Here is a 26,659-nt window from a genome sequence, read left to right as displayed (position 1 = left end):
TCAGTTCTAGTAAAGTTTTGACGTCACAAAAGAATTATCTGATGCCATAATGGAAAAGTGATTGTTGGATGATGTCAGTCGTTCAAGCAGTGCTGATTCTCAGGTCAACTGGTACAGATTTCCATATAACAATAAGGTGTATTGATGTTGATATGACATGATTGACATTGTTTGTATAGAAAAAGAAGCACTAACAATGACTTATGCGTATTGAACCGAATTTGACATTTTGCCCAGTAATTTATAAGTGAATGGTTGTTTAATAAGTGCAAAGGAATGAGATGTACTTTTGAAATTCGCTCTGGCTGTTGAACCTTGCTTTTCATCAGACATTTCTCTCATCTTTGTTGACATTTCTTTTGTCTCCTGGACATCAAGTGTCTTTTGTCTCTTGTGTTGTTCTTCTGCGCACACTTCGCCTGTGTGCTTTCTCTTCTTTGGACTTTGCTCTATTTTGGAGGTATCGTCTAAAATTTTAGTGTCCAGTTTTGGAACATTTAATAAAATTTTATTTTTCAGCTGATAATTTACAGAACCCAACTACTACATGCCGACAGTTTAAGAGCGAATCAAAGCTCTCGTTATATTTTCCAAATCTAATCAACCGGTCTCACTAATTAGCGACAACAAGAATTTTAGCGACAAGAAGCGTCAACAAGCGACAACAAGAATTATTTTAGCGACAAGAAGCGACAAGAAAACATATTTTTTTTAATTAAAATTAATTATTGCAATAAATATTAAAAGAATATGCAAAAGAAAATAATTTTAGCGACAAGAAAGTTAAAATTGATAGAAAAAAATGAAACAATAATTTACATAATATTATATCATCTATTATGTATTTAACAGCCAGTATTACGTTTAATTATTGTATTATGAGATTACTTTTCCTTGTGTTTTAGAACATATTATTTATCTTATAATTTGTTTTTTAAAACTCTTTTCGTGCAATATATATAAATAATTCTTGTTGTCGCTTGTTGACGCGTGTTGTCGCTAATTAGTGAGACCCTAATCAACCAATGGAAATGCTTGTCTGTTTTTACTTTCGGTTTATTAAGGAAAATGGCAGATGAAGGTAAACTGGCATGCACTTTTTACTAAAAAAGCGATGTAACATTAACATGCATTAAAGAGATAGACAGAAATTTTATGACATGATACTCTGAAAAATTCCCTCTGACACGAATAACAATAGGTCATTTCGCAAATACAAAATCATTGTCAAACAAATGATAACAAAACCTGGTTGAAATAATCTGAGATAATTTGAGAGTTTAAAATTGATTAATAATTTATATGTGACATTCCTAAACGTGTCCTTCCCCCAAACATGTCTATTCTCCCAAACGTGTCCGTAATATTCAATATTCCCCGAATGTGAAAAGTGCCCGATTCTACATTGTTCTATGACCCCAAAACGTGTCCAATAATTGTTATTCGCCAAAACGAGTCCACTATAACATGCAGGAACGTCTCACGTCTTTTAGCGCAAATACATGTATGTCCTAATTGAGGACTCCTAAATGAAATCAATAATGTTTAACGACTATTCTTTAATTGCGGACACTGTTGATATTGTGGTCATTTATTAGCATTAGTTTGTTCAATGCAGGTTATTAACGATTATCGTAATTAAACGTAATTAAAGACAACAACACCGATCAATTACCGCATGGTGATTAATTTATTGTGGTCGACATGTTTCGCCAACAAGCGTGGCGTCTTCAGGACAATATTATACATGAAATCAAACAGTGAAGTACAAATTTTGCGGTTGTGCGGTTTGCCTTAACAATAGAGGTTGTTATGACGACGTTATAGATATAAATAGAAAGTGAAAGTGAAAGTAAAATAAGAATCTAGTACAGTTCAAAGAGAAAGTTAGTCAATAAAGTTATTAACGATGTGGTTATCTCCTATTCTTGCACGTCTGTGTAGTGGTCCTCATAGAAGTTTCTAGTGGTAATAATGTAGAAATGATGGAAGTAGCTCATAAAATGTCAGTTCATTTCCAAATTGGACAACACCCCATTGGCCATCCCGTACCAATTCAACTGGCTTCGCTCCGAGGGAGGTACTGCTTCCATTGAGTTAGTAAAAGGTGAAGTGTGTGATCGCCGCAATTTTGGGAATTGTAAATCTTGGTAGATGTGTTCATAAAAATTAACTTTGCTAATAAAATGTCCGTGGATGAAGCTTTTCTTTATAAATATGGTTTGTGGTTTATGTGGTTCATCTTGGTTCCGGTTCCTTCCTTTTTTCCCTAAGTAAAATGCCTGGTATTCCGAATTTCTTTGACTTTGTGTACTTATGTATGGTATGTAAATCTTCAGTGATGGATTCTTCTTCTTTGTATGTTTCTGTGGTTGCTTCTGTTTCCAAATCTCTCCTTATTTTTTCTCCGTATCTGGTAATTTTCAGCAACGGATCGAGAACTCTTTAAATGGTCCGGTATTTCGTTCATGCTGTGTGGTTGTTAGGTACAATGCTAGTTTGGCAAAGGTGGATCCTCTCGGATGCAGGGGTTCACAGTAAAAAAGTAAACTTCAACTTGAAAAATGATGAACCAACACCTGAAGTGGTTATCGTGCGGTTGGGTAATAGCGGGTGGATACCACGCGGTATTCACAGTTGTCTTTCACTATAAAAGCAAATAAACGTAATTAAAGATTATCATAATTGTAAGTTCACTCTGTAACATATGCATTAACTTTAGACTGTATCTGTTTATTGGCCAGTTGCAAGTATTTCATGCTCATTTTGAGCGAACATACAAATAATTCTTGTACAGTTGAACTACAGTTTGTACTAATAAACTCCAATGATGCTTGTAAATTAATCTGAATATTGCACAACAGGCTTTCAGCATATTTGATTTCCTTTTTCAATTCTCAGTCTGGTATTTTAAAAGCTTTTCAAATCATAAACTGGTCAAATGCTGGTTATCAGGTTTTTTTTTAATAAATTTTATGTTTCGAGCATCACTAAAGACACACACTTAAGAGACAAGTGAAATATTTCATGCATTATTTAAACGATATAATGTTAGCAAAAATACATTTGTCCTTTCGGTGTCTTTTATAGCTTTTAAAACGGTATGGACTTTACTCATTTTTGAAGTCCGTACGGTGACAAGTTGTTAATTTCTGTGTCATGTGGTCTTTAATGGAGAGTTATCTCATTGACAATCATACCACGTCTTCTTTTTTATCATTTTATTTAGTTTAAACATATTTAATTATAGTGGATTGGGAAACAAGTTTTGCAACTTATATTAATCCCTTTCCACTCTGGGGGTGCGAGTGCTGCCTTGTAGCGGCATTAGCCTGCTCTTTTAGGAAATCTACAAGGGTTCTATTATCATACCGGGAATTGAGGATTGGGCTTAAATTTTTACGGTTATTCGTGATCAACACTAGTTAAGATTTTAATCTAAAATAATTAAGGGAGAGTAAAAACAATTTTTGTTTATCTTTAGTTAGAATTGCGCAGTGAATGGGACATTCTCCCTACACGAGGTATCTGATTGTTTGAGGGGAAGGACACGTTTCTGAGTGTTACATATATATATATATATATATATATAATATAGACTCTTACAGGCACAATGTATAATATATGTATAACTACCTCTATAAATAGACAACTCTGCGGCAGATCCATCCATTCAATCAGTGATGGTGATAAATGTACATGTATTATCATTTTAACATAAGTTCAACATCCATTAAAGAGCAAGCATACAAGTCCCTAGTAAGACCATCACTAGAGTATACTTGCTCTGTTTGGGATCCATACTTATAACAAGACATAGATAGCATTGAAAAAGTTCAAAGGAGGGCTGCACGTTTTGTTACCAACAAATACAGAAACACCTCAAGCGTTGGTAACATGTTACAACATCTTGAATGACGCAGTCTCTCTGACAGAAGAAAAGACTCCAGATTGGTACATGTAATGCTTTACAAAATTGAACATGAAAAGGTTGCAATACCTAAAAATAATAAATTAATTCCACAAACAAGACAAACAAGACATTCTAATTTGAAAAGCTTCCAAATTCCATCCTGCAAAACACAGTACAGAAAAGAATCCTATTTTCCAAGAACTATTACCGACTGGAACAAACTACCGGATAACATTGTAAATTGCACTTCAGTAGACTCTTTCAAATCTTCAATTTCAAAGCATCAATATTAACCCAATTATAACATCTTACTTTATTATACAAAACATTTTATTTTTTAACTTTTCGTATTTTTTTTAAAAATTGTACATTTTTCAATCTATGTCTTGTAAGTTTCCTCCTGTGACATAATCTTCAATTTGTTGAAAGCAGTCACTAAAAGGTAGAATCATACACGGCTGAAATATATAACTATTATGCTTAAAATACAAATGTATCAGCACAACAATCCGCAAATTTTTGTTCTTCCCTTGCTTGGATTCAGACTCATGCTATTGGGATATCGAGACAACACAGCCTGCACTATGTCCATCCAGTCATTCCTCTAGACCACTTGGCCACCTTGACTGAACTAATAATTCAGCTTTGCCTTTGGGCCGCTTAGAGTTTAGGCTTTAATTAAAATATTGTTTGTTTGCCCTTTACCGACCGACCCTATAAATTCGTTCCGACTGAAAATCTTTAATTTGTATTTACCAGCAATATTTTTTTTCTTTTTTTTTCGTTCCTACCGAAAATCTTCTATTTTTATTTCCCGCTCAAAACTTTTGTACCGGAATCCTTGGGTTTTTATCTTCCCTGTATAAGGTTAAATCCCTTTGGTATCACGTGAGCATTTGGCATGAACACTTTTAGATAATTAACTCATCATAGATACATGGATTCAAATTTTATATATACACCAGACGCACGTTACAGATTCAAAGCATTAATTTGATTGAAATCGATGTTGAAAGTTTTGAAATCATAATATGACGAACGTTGCCCTGTGTCCTTAAACTTGAAGAGCAGGGTTCATTCAAAAAATTTGTCCAATACAAAATTATCAACATGGTCAAAGTGCGTACAAAATAATTTGTTAACAGACATTGTATCCTATGTAGGGATGACCTTTGGTGATCCGTAGATCAGGATGATTATGGTAACGGTGCCTATGACCAGCTTTGACATTTTATTTATATTTGACATGAACCAAAGTCCTGTAAATTGGAGAATAATTGGCAGTAAAATCGCCAAGTTTTCCTTACAGACCATTTATAAATGTGATGTAAAATACGTGATAATTAAGTTCCAAGTCTTGTAGATTTTTACTGATAACACCAGGACACATGGAAATCTAAACACTCAGTCTCTATAGGGTTGTAAGTAAAATAAGACAAATGCTTTGTTTTAGCTCTTTTAAATGGTTGCATGACGATGATGATGGGAAATGCACTGCCGGGTAGTCTTTATATTCTAGTCAAATATTCTTTTTATTTCACAGATATCATCTCTAATAATTTAAGTTAATATTTTGATAAAATTGTTAGATTGTCAGAATAAAACATGCTATTAATAAACCTTGTGGTCGAGTTAAGCGTATAAGGTACATGTATGTAGTACAGAATATTTGTGCAAGTTAAAACTATTAAAAGTTTCAGGCATATAAACGTTGAAAATATGCCGCACAGCCCTATATTTTGATATTTGAAAACAAAATAGTAGTGCTTATCACACTCGTGAATTAAAACTTCCCATTCTACATGATAATTTTTTTTCATAACTTCCTGGGACTATTCCCAGAAACTTTAATAATAGTAAAGATCAGTAAAATCATACTTAAACAAAACCAATACAGACAAATATAATATCATGCAGATTTTGTATCTATAAAATCAAATATTATACTTACCTGCCTACCCATGACAAAAAATGTACCGAGCCAAGTTATTTTTTGGGAAAGAAAAAGAAAATATTTTACCTACCTACCTACCCTGTTTCAAAAAATAGGGTCGGAAAAGGGCAAACAAACAATATTTTAATTTAGGCCTTAGTGTTACCTTTCCTCGTCAGTAGAATCTATATGTACAGTTGTATAATACAGTACATAAGATATACTTACCCTTCCGGAGCACCTGAGATCACCCCTAGTTATTGGTGGGGTTCGTGTTGTTTATTCTTTAGTTTTCTATGTTGTGTCATGTGTACTATAGTTTTTCTGTTTGTCTTTTTCATTTTTAGCCATGGCGTTGACAGTTTGTTTTAGATTTATGAGTTTGACTGTCCCTTTGGTATCTTTTGTCCCTCTTTTATATAAGGCATGAAGATGGAATAGATTGCAGATTAACTAAATATCTTTTGTAAAGGTTCACAAGATACAGTCAAAGAATTAATTATTTTGATAATCAAACAACTGACAATTGACAACTCTATGACAGATCCATTCTTTGAATCACCAGTGAAGGTGATACACAGCTGAAAACATGTCCTTTTTTACATTAATACAAACTAAATAAAACTGAAAGATTTGTAAAGAAATTAGACAAGAGTAAGCGTCTCCAATGTATGCATTACTTCTCATGCAGAGGCAGAGTTGGTCAAAATATTGATTTTTTTTCATCTTTGCCACAAAACGGGAGATATATCAGATAAAGTATAGAATGTGGTGTGAATTTACTTAATACATGTATGTAACAAGAAGCAAGTCTGGTGACTCCATATTTTTTTCTTTTTTTTTTATATCCTAAAGCATATTATTAGGGCTATCTCCTCATCTTGAAAATCTATTGTGTAGTTTTCTTTTTCTCCCACAAAATTGGGTTTTCCATGCAAAATCTATACAAAATATGACAATTTTTCTTTATCTGTAGCATGAACACCCCTTAGTTTAAAAAAAAATGCCTGACATATACAAATGGCAACCTGACCAGAACACTGCATATATTTCATGTATATAAACAATACCCAATACAAAGTATTCACATTATTTTTTCAAAATGGTCACAAAGTCATAAATTTGCAATTTCTTTATGAAGAGTGTGGCAAAAAAAAATAAAAATACCAACAACACTTTGGTTTTGTACATTTCATGAGCAGAAGATTATATAATATAGTTAAATACGATTATATATACAAAGTTAAAACCCCATCAAAGTATCATATTTTACATGAATTTTAAGAAAATCAACCCAAAACTGACAAAAAAAAATCTATTTTTTGCAGACTTATCTCCCTTTCCAATGTTTTAGTTCCATTTAGAAATTGAAAAAGCAAAATTTGAGTTTTCCTCAAGTTAGATTTTCTGGGACTTTTTTCTGTGTATATTTGGAACCTAATGCTAGTGCTAATGCTAATGAGGTTCAAACTTAGTTTGACTGGACTAATACAGTATAAATGTTCACATATTTTCAAATTTACCAGCAATCACCCTATTTTACATTGATTCAGTCTACACCAACAAGAGTGAAATTTAACTTAACCACCTTCTACATTGTATTTTCTCAAAACAATTTGGTACAGTCAAAGTTCAGAGACCAGTAGACAAAATACAACCAAGTTATTAACACAGTATTCTTTATTTTAGAATTAGAACTTGACTCAGAAGGGGACAGTTGTACTGGTCTTGGAGGAAGGAGTGTGAAGAAAAATATAGCAATAAAACTAAAGCAGCCATCAAGACCCAGAGGTCGTCCAAGGAAAACATCAGCACCGCCTAAACAGAAAAAAGTCCAAGTTGTGGAAGAAAAAGAAGAATTTGGTTGGTATTTGATATAACAACATTTCACAACACAATGACAATACTGAACTTGAATAAAGTTGACATCTGAAAAAAGTTGTCACCAGCTGCCATTTAGAAACACCTTGAGAAAACACTCTAGCATAGTGATAGCAAGTAAAATTTATAGGAATATCCTTCATATTCAGTTCCTGTAAAATCTGCATTGTTATGAATCTTGGACAAAAGCTAATCTTGGAGACCAAGAAAAAGCAACAGAAGAAAAAAATTCCATATTTTACTAATAATTGGACTCACTTTTTATTACAGGCTTTGAACTTTTAAAATTTTCCGCTCCTATAAATAGCCTCAAGCTTTTTTTAGCAATCAGGACTATGCCTCTGGTTCCAAGTTCCAACACATCTAGTTTCAGATTAATATACTTACATGGTCTGAATATTATGTAGTAAACCTTTTATATTGTATATGAACTGTTCTACACTATATTAAACAGATACACCTAAATTGTTTAAACTGTTGTTAATAGTTATTATTTCATATCGGTTGAGAATAAGATTCTCTTATTGGATAAAAAGGGGTCACATGGCATTCATTATTCTTCAGTAATAAATTCCATCGGTCATTAACAGAAAAAACGGACCAGAAAACCGGTCGTTAACGAACTTTTACATGATAATGACCGGTGGGGCGTGGTTTCCGTCTGATAATGACCGTTGAGGCGTGGTTTCCGTCTGATAATGACCGCTGGGGCGTGGCTTCTCTGTTTAGATAGATTTACCTTTTATGAAACATGTTCCTGATTTTAATATCATATTTAAGTTGTCGAATTGTTTATTATATGTTTTCGTTAAATATAAAATTAAAGATAACTTGATTAAGTATTTATATACTAAAAAATTGCACTAAAATGAATGACAGTATTACTACGACTGGTCTTCACTCTTTGTCATAAAAATCGTACAACTACCCGAGTTCGCTTTATGCATTTTGAATTTACGAGAATTTTCCAAAACATGGTTTCTCAATGAAATAAACATAATAGTTCTTGAAAAACTGGTCATTATCGTGATACATGGACTGCCCGTAGGACAGTGGTATTGACTGCGACAGCGATAATGACCTCGCCTTTGGCTCAGTCATTATCACTATCTTAGTCAATACCACTGTCCTATGGGCAGTCCATATATCACGATAATGACCAGTTTTTCAAGAACTATTATATAATTCATGTAAAAGATTTTGTTTCATAAATACTACATATTTATGTTTAGAAAGATAAGAGCAGATATATCTTCTAACATTAAGCGACAGTCTGTCCAACACCCATGGAATCACAACACTTGATTAATGTACATATCGTTGTTATTTCAGGAGACGATGACCTGATAGAACCCCCAATATTCAAACAAGGACCAGGAGAACCATTGCACCAGAATGGTCATCTCAAGTGGAATAGCAAAGTAATTTTAACCTTACAAAAATATATTATAATTTTTAAACTGAAAAATGGGATTCATGTTATTATTTTTGTGAGGAGATATAAAGAAAACTTTGGAAGTCATGAAATTAAATAGTAGCATAAAAATCCTTCATAACATTTTAGAAATCAGAGTCATTTCAAAATTATCTGTTATCTGACAACAAAACATTTAATTCTTTGTGATATTTATTTTAATTCGTTTTTTTTTTCAGTTTCTAATGCATGTCTAGGTAATACACATTATATCCAAAAGTTTTCTTGTAATAATTTGTTCACAAAAACTTATAATTATTTATCTGATATAATGATATGGTTGAATTTATTTTCCAGGTAAACCTGATTGGTGAAAAAGTAGTTGATCCATTGATTCACTGCTGTGAACTTTGTCATGTCCCAATACTTTTGTATGGAAGGATGGTAAGAATTTGTTGTTTTTATGCCCCACCTACCCACCTACGATAGTAGAGGGGCATTATGTTTTCTGGTCTATGCCTCCGTTCATTTGTTCGTCCGTTTGTTCTTCTGTGCGTCTGTTCGTCCCACTCCAGGTTAAAGTTTTTGATGAAGTTGAAGTCCAATCAACTTGAAACTTAGTACACATGTTCCCCATGATATGATCTTTTTTAATTTTAATGCCAAATTAAAGTTTTGACCCCAATTTCACGGTCCACTGAACATGGAAAATGATAGTGTGAGTGGGACATCCATGTACTTTGGACACATTCTTGTTATTATTTAGTGACCAATTGGGTCTAGACTAGTTTCAATAAAAACCAAACATTAAAATTAATAGTTACATATTTCCACTATATTTCAGTTCAGATTTGTTCCCAGTTAAGATATTCATACGAATGTTGACACCTCAGTGTATAGATAATTGGTTTATGATGATGATGAAAATTTAAACACTTTTAGAAAATAGGGATTGCTGTTATAGTGCATGAAACAGGAATTCATTATTGACAAAAATACAGGACAGTGTAATACACAACATCAACCACCAGCATCTGACTCCACTGAAAAACCCCAAACAATTAACATGCAAGACATGGTCTAGAGAGCCTGACATGGTACAGATATTAAATTGGGGTGGTGTTAAATTAGTTTTATCTGTCCACAATTCCACCCCTTTTGCCTTTCAAGATTATATGTTGCAAAACAAAAATCACTCAATAAAAAAGTTGCACCGTGTAATTAACTGATATCATAAGTATCATTGTAAAGTAAAGTTGAAATTGGCAGTATTTGTGACAGAAAGTATTTAAAATAGTCAGGCCATTTTAAAGAAAAAAACAGTTTTACAGATATGTTTTTTTTTAGAAATTTGCTTAGTATAAAAAGTAGTGTTCAGTGTGTTAGTTTTATTAAAATTATTATAGGCAGGCTAATAAGATATGGATATCATTTTAAATAAAAAAATAAAAAAAATATAGAGAAACATATTTATAGATAAGATGTCAATACAAACTGTTAACCTCTTGGAACATTTTAAACAGTCACAAGCATGTTTTCTGCCCTGATTAACATTTATAAGAATGATTTGTCTTAAAAAAAACTATATCAGCATGTTTTCCACATAGATTGTGGTGGGAAAAAAACCCAGGAAAATTTATTTATGTAAGAAAGATCTGTTTTGTAGATTCCATGCAAGCATGTATTCTGTCTAGACTGTGCACGAAAGACAGATAAAATGTGCAGCAAGTGAGTAAAAATAATCAAGACAGTTAATAAATCCGCTTGTAGCAAATGCAAACTACATCAATTGTTGAAGCTTTATGATGTTATGTTTTACTATGCATAAAAGGGTAATGATATTAACAATTTCTAGATATTAAAAAAGAAGATGTGGTATGATTGCCAATGAGACAACCTTCCACAAGAGACCAAATGACACAGAAATTATCAACTGTATGGCCTTCAACAATGAGCAAAATCCATACCACATAGTCAGCTATAAAAGGCCCTGAAATGACGAATGAAAAACAATTCAAATGAGAAAAACCGACGGCCAAATTTATGTACAAAAATAAACGAAAAACAAATATGTAACACATCAACAATCGACAACCATTAAATTACAGGCTCCTGACCTGGGCAGGCATGTACATAGAGAATGTGGCAGGGTTAAACATGTAAGGTGGATCACAACCCTCCCCTAACCTGCGACAGTGGTGTAACAGTACAACAGAAGAACAAGAACATGGACAAGTATTATCGACCAACTTAGACAAGAACACTCTTATGAAGAGTTGAGTTAAAAAAAAATAGATATACTACTGTATAGTGGGTTAATTTTCACATATTTTCATGTATAGAGCAAAATCCCCAATTTTAAAGTGCATATCGGTATGCAAAAGGTATTGATAAAAGTTTTGAATCCGCCAAAATAATAACCGCAAAATATTTCATAAACCTTTTCAATGAAAATCTTGAAATTTTACACCCACCAAAATAACCCGCTATACAGTATTAGGCAACCAATGCTGAATTATTAACAAATGTTTTATATTGATACATCAATTACAGATGTGATGAACCAGTCCAAAGAATTGAACAGTCAGCCTTAGGGACTGTGTATGTCTGTAGTTATGGAGGAGCCAAACATGGAGCAGAAGGATGTCGTAGAACTTACCTATCACAGCGAGACTTACAGGCTCATGTTAACCATCGCCATTTGAAGGAAGCAGCAGAAAATGCAAAAGCATCCACACCTAAAGAATCTGTGAAATCATCAGTTAAGACTTCATCTCAGCATGAAATGTATTCATCAGTTAGAAATGATGGAGATGCTAGCGCTAGACCCCCTCTTCAAGGAGAGTCATACCCACGTAGGTCCGAGGAAGTTAGAGGCCCAAGCCAGCCCCTAGTAGTACCTACACATTTTCCTCCTCCTACTCTGCCACAGACAATGGGAGGTATTCACCAACCTCCTCTTATTTCACAGCCTTTACAACAGCCACCTACACAATCACAGATTGAAGGTTATCAGGCTAATATAGCAATGATGCAACAAGGACGAAGTAACCTAATTTCTATACCTATACATGAGGACACAGACTATAGGAGGCAGAATTACTTGAATGCACCAATGGGAATGCCAGCTGTGACATTTCAAACATCATTGCCACCTCCTGGCATGCCGCCACCAATGTTTTCCCAATCATCTGCAATGCATCAAGGACCTCCTTGCTCATACACTGCTCCTCAATTAAATCTTGGGCCTTTAGCAAGATTTTCATCCCCTCCAACCATCATGACAACATCTGGACTAAATCTATCTATGTCGCAGCCACCACCAATAATGCATCCTGGTGGTCCACCGCCACAACATTTATCAATGGCAGGAAGTGCTGCTCCTCCCCAAAGATTTCCATCTCCTCATGGACATTTTGATGATAGTACTTCAAAGCCTCAGTTTGGACAGCAAGCTGGGCATGGTACAAGAGGACCATGGCCTGGACCACCACCTAATTCACAAGGTGCTGGACCATTAGGTCCTCAACAACAAAGACCGCAGACTGATTCTTACAGATACTTTTAAGATTTTATTTTGTGAAGTATGTTTGTGTATATTTGTTTTTTGTCTATCTGTTATTCAGTACAAAAATGTTTTATAAGTAACAAAAGATCAGAAAATCCATTTTTTTACTTATTTTTAATGAACTTAAGGAAGTTCGCTGCTCAGTTTCAAAATAAATAGCTTTCCATAACACTAATATATATTGATAGGGGATTAATTGAGGAATCAAAAAAGCAAAAAAAATATAGGGGTCAATGTGCTTGTTTTCGAGATATCATTTGAATTTTGGCGAGAAAATCTTCTCTCATGATTTTTCATAGCTTTATCATTGACCGGTCAAAGGTTTCAAAAACTATTAAAAAAATAAATAAGATTTCACAAAATTTTTACAAATGACTTATAATAATTATACATGCAAAAGATTCATTAAAAGAAAAATGGGGGTCCTTGGGCAAAATATTTTAAGGCATTCAAATGGATAAAACTAGAGGATTTCGAAAAATCTGACAAAAATTCCAAAACATGATCAGCAAATATCCTTAAAGTTTAGTGAAGTCTTTGTTTTGCTTTAAGTACAGTTTCAATTATTAATAAATTTACTTTAATTAATCAAAGAAAGCTCTGTTCAACAACATGACTGTAATTTTACATGTACTTTCTGTACAGCAACATGAGTGTAATTTTACATGTACTTTCTGTAAAGCAACATGAATGTAATTTTACATGTACTTTCTGTTCAACAACATGATTGTATTGTACATTTTACATGTTCTTTCTGTACAGCAACATGATTGTTATTTTACAAGTACTTTCTGTACACAACATGATTGTTATTTTACAAGTACTTTCTGTACACAACATGATTGTTATTTTACATGTATGGGTACTTTCTGTACACAACATGAGTGTTATTTTACATGTATTTTCTGTTCAACAACATGACTGTAATTTTACATGTACTATCTGTACAGCAACATGAGTGTAATTTTACATGTACTTTCTATACAGCAACATGAGTGTAATTTTACATGTACTATCTGTACAGGGTGCAATTAACAGTTTTTTTCTATGACGTCACATTTTGAGGGACCATGCATAATAGACCCTTAGTGGTGGACTGATTAATAAAGATACTTGTATAAAACTAGATATCACTGGAATCAGAATGTTCTCTAGTTTATAATGAAATAAAAATAATGTATACTTTTAATATATTAAAAATATTCCATCCAATGAACATGGGGAAAATAGGTCTAATTTGAACATAAAAAACTTGAAACCAGGTCATGTGCACACCCATGAAGACATGATCCATGCACATTTTACATAATTAATACTGTATGAAATTTGTAGGTTTTTACCTGGCCTTTCAAAAAAATCTTGTTTCAGGGTGCAGTTTCCTGCTCCGAAAAGAGCTACAGTGGCTGCAAATAAGTTTTCAATTTTCACTGCCAAAAAAACAGGATGTTTACAGTGTTGTCTCCCCTCAAAATATGTAAAGTTAATATAATTTTTAAAATTATTTCAATCATTCAACCTGTTTTAACTGAAAGCTAATTAACTAATTTTTACAATCAAATACAAAAAACATGATACTTTTTCACCAATTGAGTAAATAAACAGGGGTTTCCCTCCATGGTTATTTTTAGTTGGGGGAATAACCCCTAGTTTTTTATACGAAACTGTTTATTGCACCCACAGCAACATGAGTGTAATTTTACATTTACTTTCTGTTCAACAACATGATTGTATTGTACATTTTATATGTACTTTCTGTTCACAACATGAGTGTTATTTTATATGTACTTTCTGTACACAACATGAGTGTTATTTTACATGTACTTTCTGTTCACAACATGACTGTAATTTTACATGTACTTTCTGTACAGCAACATGACTGTAATTTTACATGTCTTTTCTGTTCAGCAATATTAGTTTAATTTGACATGTCCTCTCAGTTTAGTGAAATGAGAATGTGCATGCCCTGCTTACAGTAGTACTTGTAATTATGTTGTCTTTTCTGTGTTTCAATCTTGATTTATTACCTCTATCTGTTAGTCCATCCAGCTTTAAATTATTAAGTTAAATTAGTTAACCATAACTAGTGGCCATATCATCTTTAAACTTAGTACAGGGTGATAAAGAAATATGTTAAAATTAGGATTTTGATCAAGATTTTGCAGTTCACTGAACACAGAAATGTCTTATCAGTTCAACAAAATGAGAATGATTTGACATGTCCTTTTAAAGTCAGCAAAATAAGATGTAAAAGATCTTATAAACTTATTACATATTAGAAAATTTCCAAACTATTCCAAGTATTTAACAATTTTCCCACCTACAGAGAAACTTTGGTTGTTTGGTGTGAGCAAATTTTAAATCTGCTGGGAATCCATTTTTGTTTGACAAAACTTTGATTTTTTTTTATACCCTTACAAGTCTTGAATTTTTGTCAATGTTTTATAGTGAGTAGGTTTATGCTTTGCACTTCCTTGCTTTGGTTTTTTTTATTGAATCAAAATGACTGTAAATTTTGGAAACTTGAACATTCTTTTGTTAATAAATATAAATGATATAATTTGCTTAAACCTTTTTTATGCCCCAGCCATAGCAGAGAGGGCATTAAGTTTTACAAAAAAAGTGTTGACAACTGTTTATTGAAGTGAATTTTCCAAGTTTAAGGACCAGAACTATGCAAAAAATCATCAGACAGAAACAAATTCAAAAACTTGGTTTGTAACTTGTCATTTTAAAACTATATACATGTACCAAATATCAAACCAATATCTTCAAGCTTGACAGAAATAAAAGTGTGGAACACTTATTATTTCAGTGAATTTTCTAAGCCAAAGGACCGTAACTCTGCAAAAAATAATCTGAACTAAACACAATTGGAATTGATTGTAACTTGTTATGATATAACAATGTACCAATTATCTAATCAATATATTCAAGCATGACGTAAAAGTGGGGAAAACTGAATATTTGAGTTAGTTTTCTAAGTCCAAGGACCATAACTACACAAAATTATCAGACCGGAACAAAATTTGAACTTGATCTGTAAAAGAGGGACGAAAGATACCAAAGGGACAGTCAAACTCACAAATCTAAAACAAACCGACAACGCCATGGCTAAAAAAGAAAACGACAAACAGAAAAACAAAAGCACACATGACACAACATAGAAAACTAAAGAATAAACAACACGAACCCCAACAAAAACTAGGGGTGATCTCAGGTGCTCCGGAAGGGTAAGCAGATCCTGCTCCACATGTGGCACCCGTCGTGTTGCTTATATGATTACAAATCCGGTAAATAGTCTAATTCGGTAGGTCACATTCATGAAAGGGGAGGGGATTGTAGTTACGACGTAAGGAACATATCCGATGTCATTTGTGAAACGGTTATTCCATAACGGTCAACCAACTCGTGATGGCGTCCGTAAAATTTACGAAGGGATGATTTCAACTTCACCATTTGGACCTTTTGGTTTAATAGCTTCCTTCTGAGCAGCAAACCTCTATCAAGAAAATCATGATAGGAAATGCAAGCACGGGAATATCGTATCAATTGGGAGATGTATACCCCGTATGCAGGTGCTGCCGGAATGTTGCTACCTTGTCATGATAAAACAATATACCAAATATCAAATCAATATCTTCAAATACAATGAAAAAACTGATTTGCTGGACTGACTGATGGACAGACAGACGGACAGAGTGCAAACCTAAAGTACCCTTTGACTTTGTCAGTAGGAGACTAATAAACACCTCAAAGAGACAGTTACTCAATGCCACACCATACAAACAGCTCAATGAGACAGAAATTCAATGCTGTAACAAACAAACACCTCAATGAGACCATAACTCAATGCCACAACAAACAAACACCTCAATGAGACAATCACTCAATGCCACAACAAACAAACACCTCAATGAGATAGTAACTCAATGCTACAACAAACAAACACCTCAATGAGATAGTGACTCAATGCCACAACAAAAAAACACCTCAATGTGACAGTAACTCAATGCCACAACAAACAAACACCTCAATGAGATAGTGACTCAATGCCACAACAAACAAACACCTCAATGAGATAGTATCTCAATGCCATAATAAACAAACATCTCAATGAGACCATAACTCAATGCCACAATAAACAAACACCTCAATGAGATAGTAACAAAATGCCACAATAAACAAACACCTCAATGCCACAACAAACAAACACCTCAATGAGACAGCAACTTAATGCCAAAACAAACAAACACCTCAATGAGATAGTAACTAAATGCCACATTAAACAAACACTTCAATGTGACAGTAACTCAATGCCACAACAAACAAACACCTCAATGCCACAACAAAAAAAGACCTCAGTGTGACAGTAACTCAATGCCACAACAAACAAACACCTCATTGAGACAGAAACTCATTGCCACAACAAACAAACACCTAAATGAGATAGTTACTCCATGCCACAACAGACAAAAACCTCAATGAGACAGAAACTCAATGCCACAACAAACAAACACCTAAATGAGACAGTAACTCAATGCCACAACAAACAAACACCTCAATGAGACAGTATCTCAATGCCACAACAAACAAACACCTCAATGAGACAGAAACTCCATGCCACAACAAACAGACACATCAATGAGACAGTGACTCAATGCCACAACAAACAAACACCTCAATGAGATAGTAACTCAATGCCACAACAAACAAACACCTAAATGAGACAGTTACTCAATGCCACAACAAACAAACACCTCAATAAAACAGTTACTCTATGCCACAACAAACAACCATTTCTATGAAACAGTAGCTCAATGCCACAACAAACAAATGCCTGAATTAGACAGTAACTCAATGCCACAACAAACAAACACTTCAACGTGATAGAAACTCCATGCCACAACAAAAAAACACATCAATGAGACAGAAACTCAATGCCACAACAAACAAACACCTCAATGAAACAGTTACTCAATGCCACAACAAACAAACACTTCAATGCTACAACAAACAAACGCCTGAATGAGACAGTATTTCAATGCCACAACAAACACCTGAATGAGACAGAAACTAAATTCAACAACAAACAAACACCTCAATGAGACAGGAACTCAATGCCACACAAATACCTCAATGCTACAACAAACAACACATTAATGAGACAGTTACCTGGTGCATCAATAAAAAAAAAAACATAACTTAAAATTAACACACAATCTTCACCAATAGGCAAGTGCCTATACAATATGACCAGTTTGCATTTGCAAGGAGTCTGAGAAGTTGCAATAAATCTTTAAAATGACTAAAAATACCCAAATATCCAAAATGGGCAACAAACTTGAATATTTACACGATGAACATTTTTGGTAATTTCTTAAAGTTGCATGGATAAGTGACATGATAATAAAAGCAACCATCAAAATTTAACCATGAAATGCCACGGGAAATTATGTTTTGAGAATAGACAAACATCTAAAATCAAACCATGCAAAAATATGGGAAAGAAGGTATTTACCATGTTATTAATTGGTTGTTATGAAATACCAATATTTCAAATACTTTCAAGTTAGTGTGGAGTAAAACCTATCATTAAGAAGGAGGTATTACATGTAGTTAGCACATCAAGTTAGAATGTAAATGTTGTAACCAATGCCTTGTGTAGGGTAAAAGTCACACTTTCAACACCTTTAAGAACCCTTACAACAACTTTTTGTACTGCACAAAATTACCTGGGTATATGATGCAGATAAATTTTAAAAATATAAACAAGAGTTCACACACTAACATGTCTCGCCTTCTTTACTAATCATTGATATTATGTTGATAGTCCTTACTCTAAAGCTTTATTACAACTGTCACATAAAATTAACATTAACCAAGAAACTAGACATTGACCAATTAACCATGAAAATGAGGTCAAGGTCAAATAAAAACCTGTGCGACTGACACATAGATCATAAAATATTTCCATACACCAAATATAGTTGACCTATTACATATAGTATTATAAATGAAGACCAAAACTTAAAAACTTAACTTTGACCACTGAACAATAAAAATGAGGTCAAGGTCAGATGACACCTGCCAGCTAGACATGTACACCTTACAATCATTCCATACACCATATATAGAAGACCTATTGCATACAGTATAGGGGTAAATTCAGTAAATAAATATACGTCATCAGGGACCGCCCATTTAGGGGAGAGCTTTCTGTATAACACTGAAGTTATATGCTCTTCTGATTGGCAGATAATGTTTGTAATAAATATTTTTTGGTAGATGGATCAAAACTAGAGTTGAAAAAAAATAAAAAATATATGCTGAATGTACTAATTTTTTCCCCTTCAGGGTTGAAAAGTAATGGGGGTCAGTATAGGAATTCAGTGCGAATCTACATTGTTTGTAAACAAGGCCATGTGAATGCCCAAAAATGCCGCATGACCCTATGTTTTTATTGTTGGAAAAGATAGGTCTACATTTGTACTTTCATGAATGATATATGAAAGATTTTAATTTCTAAAGGTAAATCAGGTATAAATTTATTTCCACACATAGATTAGCATTAAAGTCAATGGGAGATTTTTTACTGAATTTACCCCTATAGGAAAATATGCACTTTTTCACTGTACTTGTCCAAGGCCACACAATAATCACAAAACTCATTTCCTGTAAATGTTAATGTAATGGAAGGATTTTGGAACCATTTAAAGCTGTTTTTTACACAAATTTCTATCTTTAACTGCGGCTATCCAGGATGCACTCAGTGTACTGTGAGAGAAGCATGAAGTGTGTTGTAAAAATCAGTTTTTGTGTCCAGATTGAAATAAATAATAGAAATTACACTTGAGAGTTATGATATCAATGAAAGGCATAAATATTATCCCCATTTACATCACATTTTGTACATATTTCTCCTCATAATGTATAAAATCATATGAAAAAAATGGATTACCTCCCTTTGACATAGTGGTTTTTTTTTTAGCTGTGTTCCCCATGTTAAGTTGTAGAACAAGTGGTAAATAAGCACTTTTCTAGTATTTTAACACTCGAATAATCTGACCGCATGAAGGTATTCATTTATTTTTACACAACATCTTGCGTTTCTTTATTGAAAGAATATACTAGACAAGTTTTCATGATTACAGGTCCTTCATCCATGAAGCAAGTGTTGAAATGTTTGTAATTGGATTTTTATGTTAGATAATTTGCTTTTAAATATTCTAAATTGTTACTTCAGTCTCCCAAATGTAAAGTTTGGTCATACCTAATCTTATTTTTTTATATTTGGCACTTTTTTCTACTTCAGTTCTAGCTGTCTAGTTTTGGCGAAGAACCCATCCTGATGTTGGGGTAACAGGAATTTCTGCAGAGTGATTGTCAATGACATTTTGTGAAATTTACAAGTAATTAAAACACAGATTTAGTATAATGAAACATAATTGTTGTTTTATTTGGTATGAAACTGCTTAAAAAAGCCTTTGAAAAGTCTTTTTGTGGTCTTTTCATGGTATTTAACCAAAAACTTCCATATAAGGAAAAAACTAACTAAGAGTACACCAAGACTTTAGTTTCTAGATGTACTTGCAATACTAGTCAAAGCAAACACAGAAAACAATTCATATTTATTAAACATAGTATTTTACACCATTCTTTTAAAAACAGTCAATGCGCAACTTTATATACCAAATATACATTGGCCGCAGTATGGGCTGTAGTATAAATTTTGCTCTATCTTTACAAATTCAGCATTTATGAAGGTTGTATTGAAACTGGAACTTGAAAATTGGATACATTACATGTTTATTACAAAAAAAGTTGGAAAAGAAGTAAAAAAGTCCCTTATAGGGGTAAATTCAGTAAATAAATATACGTCATCAGGGACCGCCCATTTAGGGAAGAGCTTTCTGTATAACACTGAAGTTATATGCTCTTCTGATTGGCAGATAATGTTTGTAATAAATATTTTTTGGTAGATGGATCAAAACTAGAGTTGAAAAAAAATAAAAAATATATGCTGAATGTACTAATTTTTTCCCCTTCAGGGTTGAAAAGTAATGGGGGTCAGTATAGGAATTCAGTGCGAATCTACATTGTTTGTAAACAAGGCCATGTGAATGCCCAAAAATGCCGCATGACCCTATGTTTTTATTGTTGGAAAAGATAGGTCTACATTTGTACTTTCATGAATGATATATGAAAGATTTTAATTTCTAAAGGTAAATCAGGTATAAATTTATTTCCACACATAGATTAGCATTAAAGTCAATGGGAGATTTTTTACTGAATTTACCCCTATAAGAAACACAGACCAAAACAAAAAATCTTAACTATTACCACTGTACCATGAAAATGAGGTCAAGGTCAGATGACACCTGCCAGTTGGACATGTACACCTTAGTCTTTCCATATACCTAATATACTAGACCTATTGCTTATAGTATCTGAGATATGGACTTGACAACCAAAAGTTAACCTTGTTCACTGGTCCATGAAATGAGGTCAAGATCAAGTGAAAACTGTCTGACGGGCATGAGGACCTTGCAAGGTAGGCACAGGTAGTTCTCAAGAAAAATGTTACGAACATTTTCAACTTGGATGTCATGTGTAAATTGATGTAAGTGTTCATTTAAAAAGAAAGTTGGTTAGTGGTGAATCTGAAAACACTTCACACTGTATATATAAATGAAATTCCTGAAAAAGATGCTATGAAAAATATCCAAGGGATGAGGAATGGATGGACTCAAGGATCGACGGATGGTTAAACAGTATACTCTTTTAAAGTGGGGTATAAAAAAGAGATTTGGTATGTTTGCCAATGAGACAACTATCCGCCAAAGTTCAAATAAGATGGATGCAACTGTATGGCCTTCAACAATAAGAAAATCCTATACTTTATAGTCAGATATAAAAGGATCTGACAAGAAAACATGACACAATTAAATTGAGAAAACTAACGGCCTAATTTATAACCAAAATTAAAAAAAAATAAATATGAGACATGAACCAATGACAACCACTAAACTACAGGCATCTGACTTTTGACCGGCATATACAAAATGTGGCTGGGTTCAACTAGTTTAAAGGTGCCAACCCTCCTCTAACCTGGGACAATGGTGCATCGGCATGAAAAAGAACACAAACTAAACAAAACAATAAACATTAGAACAAAGAAATATCAACGACAACCCCTAAATTACACGATCCTGACAGGCACATATAGATTGCAATGCCATAGCAAAATATCCCTGCCCAGCATATATGAGAAATCAGATTGTGTGTCATTGTGGTACGATAGTTAAACTATGGTTAAAATTCCAAAACTCACATGAAAATTGTCATATCAAAATGACTGAATAATATGGTTAAATACACATAATGGCAAACAATCCAACCAAGTATGAGAGCTTTCTGTCATATTGTCTCAGAGGAGTTGCATCCAGACTCTATTACTATACTCAAAACTTTGACATGATTGATGAGTTAGCCATTATGTTGTTGTTCATTAACAAACATAAAAGCATAGCTAAAGATATTAAAAGTAAAAAATATCCAAGTAATAGTCTGATATTATGAAGACTATAATAGAAAATCTATTTGGGCCAGTGTTCAGAATGACCACATCTGTGTTCCATTGAAAAATGATAGGGCAGACATTTTGAAAGTTGCCAACAAGAGGCCATGTCCTTTCTATCAAATTCATTTTTATAGCATTAAGTCTTACAGAAGTTATTGCCCTTTAAAAATGAAGGTTTTTAACAATCTAAACATTTTTGCTTATTTTGTGAAAAAAAATCTAGATAAAAAGACAGTAACTGTCAAAAGATTGAATAATAAGCAACAAAAGATTTAAACATAAATCTTAATGACTCCTTATGGGATAAATTGTTCTAAAAAACATTTTACAGCTGCCAACTATCAAAAGTAATTCTTCTCAGGTCATAACTTCTATTCCCCAATACTAGTAAGTGAATTAAAATTAATATCTTTAATAAATTTGTAGAAGTTACAATGTATAACAAACAAAGGTTATATTTCATGACTTATGAATATTACAATAATGATAGAAAAATATATATACTTAATTGCATTTCAGAAATCATTCTAAAAACTGATTAAATTGTACATACATTAGAAAAGAATAATCCAGTTAACCAGCAATCTCTAATTTAATCGAGGAAACATTGCATTAAACATGTTAAATGTCTTTGTCAAAATATATTTTAAACAACATTGTCATGAAAGATGGTTCTTTCTAAAAAAATATTCACATAAAAACTGAACATAATCAAAGTTGTATCATGATGTCATGCAAAGTATATACACACTCAGTTTTTGGACTAGATAATTGACCTTGCCAAATATGCATACAGACAATATATTTATCAACACAAATTCAATAGAAGCAAAATTATCAATATAAAAAAAATTAAATCCCATGTACAGTTAAATTGTTATCACACTAAATCCCTGTGTACAAGCATTTGTTTAATTTACTACCCTAAACCTACACTACAAATAAAAGCAAGTGCAATTTCTTGGAATATAAACATGGAATGTATTTATCACTACTATGTCTTGGCAGATAAGCATGGAATGGCATCTTTAAAGTGGAATGTTAGAACCTGAAATAAAATTAAAAACAAATTTATTCATCAAACAACAGAATTTTATCCTAAAGATATATTTTTCTACTGCATTCAGGTGAAAAGGATTGTTTAGAAAGGTAATTAATGTCATCAATCAAATGTCTAAAGGATTATGTTAATGCCGCTAAAATGTGTGTTTTTTATGTCTTTTTGTTTTATCATCTCCCTTGGTCAAATATCTTGATAGTCATCATTTAGAACTATTGTAACATAGTTTTGAAAAAGTTTTCTTTATAATTAGAATGCATTCCATTCTAGTAGTTTTACTGCATTTTGATGGTTGGTTGGAAATAACTTTAATCTCATGTTTCACATTTTCAGATTGGTTTCTTTTTTTCCAATACCCTTTTCCTGCATTGTCAATAGTATCAGGGAAAATAGAGCCCACATCACCATACAAGCCTGAGCAATGAACTTTCAGTAACATTATTGGTAATGATAAAAATTCATCCTCTAACCTCATAGATAAGGCAAGTACACTATCAGCAAACTTTATCTGAATACCATTTTAAAAATATACAGATAAAGAAGTTATGTGAACTGAAAATTACTTTTCTGTATAATTCAAAACTTCATACTGACCAGCTGAGCCATACAATGAATCTCTATAAAGTACCAAGATTGAGAGGTCTAAAGATAAATTTGTATTTCTTATTTTCTTTCATAGACCATAACCATTTCAATATTAAAGAAAATATTATGAGATTACCTTTTCATAGAGGGATTGGGCCTTCGAAAAATGATTAGCCCTCTATCACATTCTTTATGTGCATGACCAAAGCCAAGAATCTGTAGTTCAGTGGTTTTTGTTGGTTCATATGTCTGTCATATTTGTTTTTTTTCATAAACTGATTTGTTATTAATTAGGCCATTCATTTTCTCAATTAAATTGTTTCATATTTTGCATGTCATGGCTGTTAGTAGTCAACTATACCCTTTAGGTTTTTTCTCATTGGTAGCCTATACTTGTTTACATCTGTCTCATTTGAACTTTGATGGATAGTTGTCTCATTGACAATCATACCACCATCTCCTTATTTTTATATTTAGACTACATTAACCCTTTCGCCGATGAGTCCCGGTTTAGCGGGATTCACGCTTCAGACAGCTGACGATGAGTCCCGTTCTACCGGGATCGGAATACCTCTTTTATATTTCCCGCTAAAAACAGTGCAAACATGAGTTATCTTTCTTTGGTGAATACCAGGATGAAAGTGTAAACATGGCGCTTCCGTTTGTTGAAAACCGTGTCAAAATCAGAGGAAATTTATGGAATTTACGAAAATTTGAAATGAAGGAACATTTTTTTTGAAAGAAAGTGGAAGAATTGAAGTCAAACTAGTATACTTTTTTGACATAAAATGTCGTTTTATGTACAAAACACTTGGAATGGACATCGTTCAGTGTAAGGAATTTGTACAGCCTCATAAAATTTTTCAAAATTTTGCCGTTTTGGGTTAAAATATTAAGATTTCGGGTCAAAGAGCAGAATTTTGAGAATTTCACCTAGATAATGTTGAAAATTTGAAAATTTGAATATTTTATGAAGAAAAAATTATCAAAACATGAACAAAACTGTGAACATGGTGTTAGTGAATGAAATAAATACACAAATAACTACAAACAAGTTTTTATTGACATTTATTATGAAGATCTCCCACTTGAGATATAGTAGCCAGGGAAGCCATCGTCTCAGAGTAGCTTCTGTCTGGGCAGCAATCGGTGAAAGGGTTAATTCTATACTGCAGATTATCTAATAATAATAGAAGTAAAGTTAACTATAAACTTCAGAAAACATAATTCTAAAAAATGACTTGGTCATTTCATATGTTATTACAGTGACTTGACTGTTAGTGTTGCTCTCCACTAACTGCAACTTATTCAAAATTCAGACCAAATTGCAATTTGTTTTATAAAATCAAATTGTTCAACTGGTCAGAAATTTGAACTAACTGCTGTAGAAATCCACAGTCAAGTAGTGAAAGTGCAAGGTGATATAATAAAACATACTTACAATCCTATAAGACTTTAACTCCACATTAATGATGTTGTGACAAAATCAGTCTATCAGTTTGTATAGGTATATAATAGTCATTTCCATGCTGAAGGAACTGTTATTATTTTGAATTGCTATTAAAATGTCCAAACTAAGCTTTCATATAGTTTTTCTATCTAAAAGTATTCTATATTTTTAGAATCAGACATTATGTGGATTAAAACATTTCATATTCAGTAAAATAGTGTAAAATTGCAATATGTTTGTAGGAAGTGTCCATGGGGAGATAATATTTTTTACTTTCAAAAAGTCTTTATTCAAAAGAATAATATTTTAAGTTATCTCCCCATGGAAACTTATCAGTAGCATATTGTTATTTCACACATATTTTACTGAATATAATGATGTTTTATTTAAAAATGATATCTGATTCTTATGAATATAGAATACTTTTAGAAAGAAAAACTATATGAAAGCTTAGTTTGGACATTTTTATAGCAATTCAAAATAATAACTGTTCTTTCAGCATGGAAATGACTATAATATACTTATACAAACAGATAGACTAATTTTGTCACATCATCATTAAAGTGGAGTTAAAGTCTTTTAGGATTGTAAGTATGTTTTATTTTATTACCTTGCACTTTCATATTTTGGCTGAACAATTTGTTCAATATTCTGACCAGTTGAACAATTTGGTTTAATAAAACAAATTGCAATTTGGTCAACATTTTGAAGGAGTTGCAATTGCTGGAGAGCAACACTAACAGTCAAGTCACTGTAAACATAAACAATACAATTGCAACTATTTTATATATCATTTTTACCTTCCTAATTTGCATTTAAAAATCTACTTGTCATCGAAATTTCTTTTTCTCTTTCTTATTTTTTTTGCTATGTGGCTGTAATGGCTGTGGTTGGTTTGAGCAGTTTGAGTTAGATGAAGATCTTGGCTCTTCGACTGTTCTTTCCTACAAAATATAAATAGATTTAATATAAAAAGAACATATTACCCAGTACTAAAAGTATAACAACAAAAGGTGTCAAAATAAACTAAGAGAGAATGGTAAAATCTTTCAGATATTCTCAAAGGTAATATTAATGATTTTATTGATAAATATGGACTGAAAAAAATATGTGCCAGTAGTCCTACATTAGCCTATAATTGATTAAATCCATTTTATTTGAAATCAAGTGGATAAATACTTATTATTCAAAATGCGGTGGAAAAGGGAGAGGAATAAAATGTCAGAGAAAAATGTCAATAACGCAGCCTGACTATGATGCAGAAGTCAAAATCAA

The 26,659-nt window shown here is 32.7% G+C and overlaps 2 protein-coding genes across 2 annotated transcripts in view; one reads left to right on the top strand and one right to left on the bottom strand.

The window, feature by feature from the left end:
• LOC143045603 (ubiquitin carboxyl-terminal hydrolase 19-like) overlaps positions 1-551 on the bottom strand; it is a 43,904-nt gene extending 43,353 nt beyond the window's left edge. The window contains exon 1 of the mRNA XM_076218215.1: positions 288-551. Coding sequence (XP_076074330.1) covers positions 288-354 — 67 coding nt within the window. The 5' untranslated portion in view covers positions 355-551. The remainder of the gene's footprint in view (positions 1-287) is intronic.
• A 469-nt stretch (positions 552-1,020) lies between these two features.
• Positions 1,021-15,266, top strand: LOC143045622 (uncharacterized). The gene is made up of 6 exons (XM_076218247.1): positions 1,021-1,081; positions 7,536-7,709; positions 9,060-9,148; positions 9,499-9,585; positions 10,808-10,869; positions 11,695-15,266. The coding sequence occupies exons 1-6, from the start codon at positions 1,069-1,071 to the stop codon at positions 12,707-12,709; spliced, it is 1,440 nt and encodes a 479-aa protein (XP_076074362.1). The 5' UTR covers positions 1,021-1,068; the 3' UTR covers positions 12,710-15,266.
• Positions 15,267-26,659: the final 11,393 nt, after the last annotated feature.

Source organism: Mytilus galloprovincialis, chromosome 1 (genome assembly GCF_965363235.1).
Source record: "Mytilus galloprovincialis chromosome 1, xbMytGall1.hap1.1, whole genome shotgun sequence".
In the NCBI taxonomy this organism is placed as follows: domain Eukaryota; kingdom Metazoa; phylum Mollusca; class Bivalvia; order Mytilida; family Mytilidae; genus Mytilus; species Mytilus galloprovincialis.
This window is presented reverse-complemented; position numbering and strand designations above follow the sequence as displayed.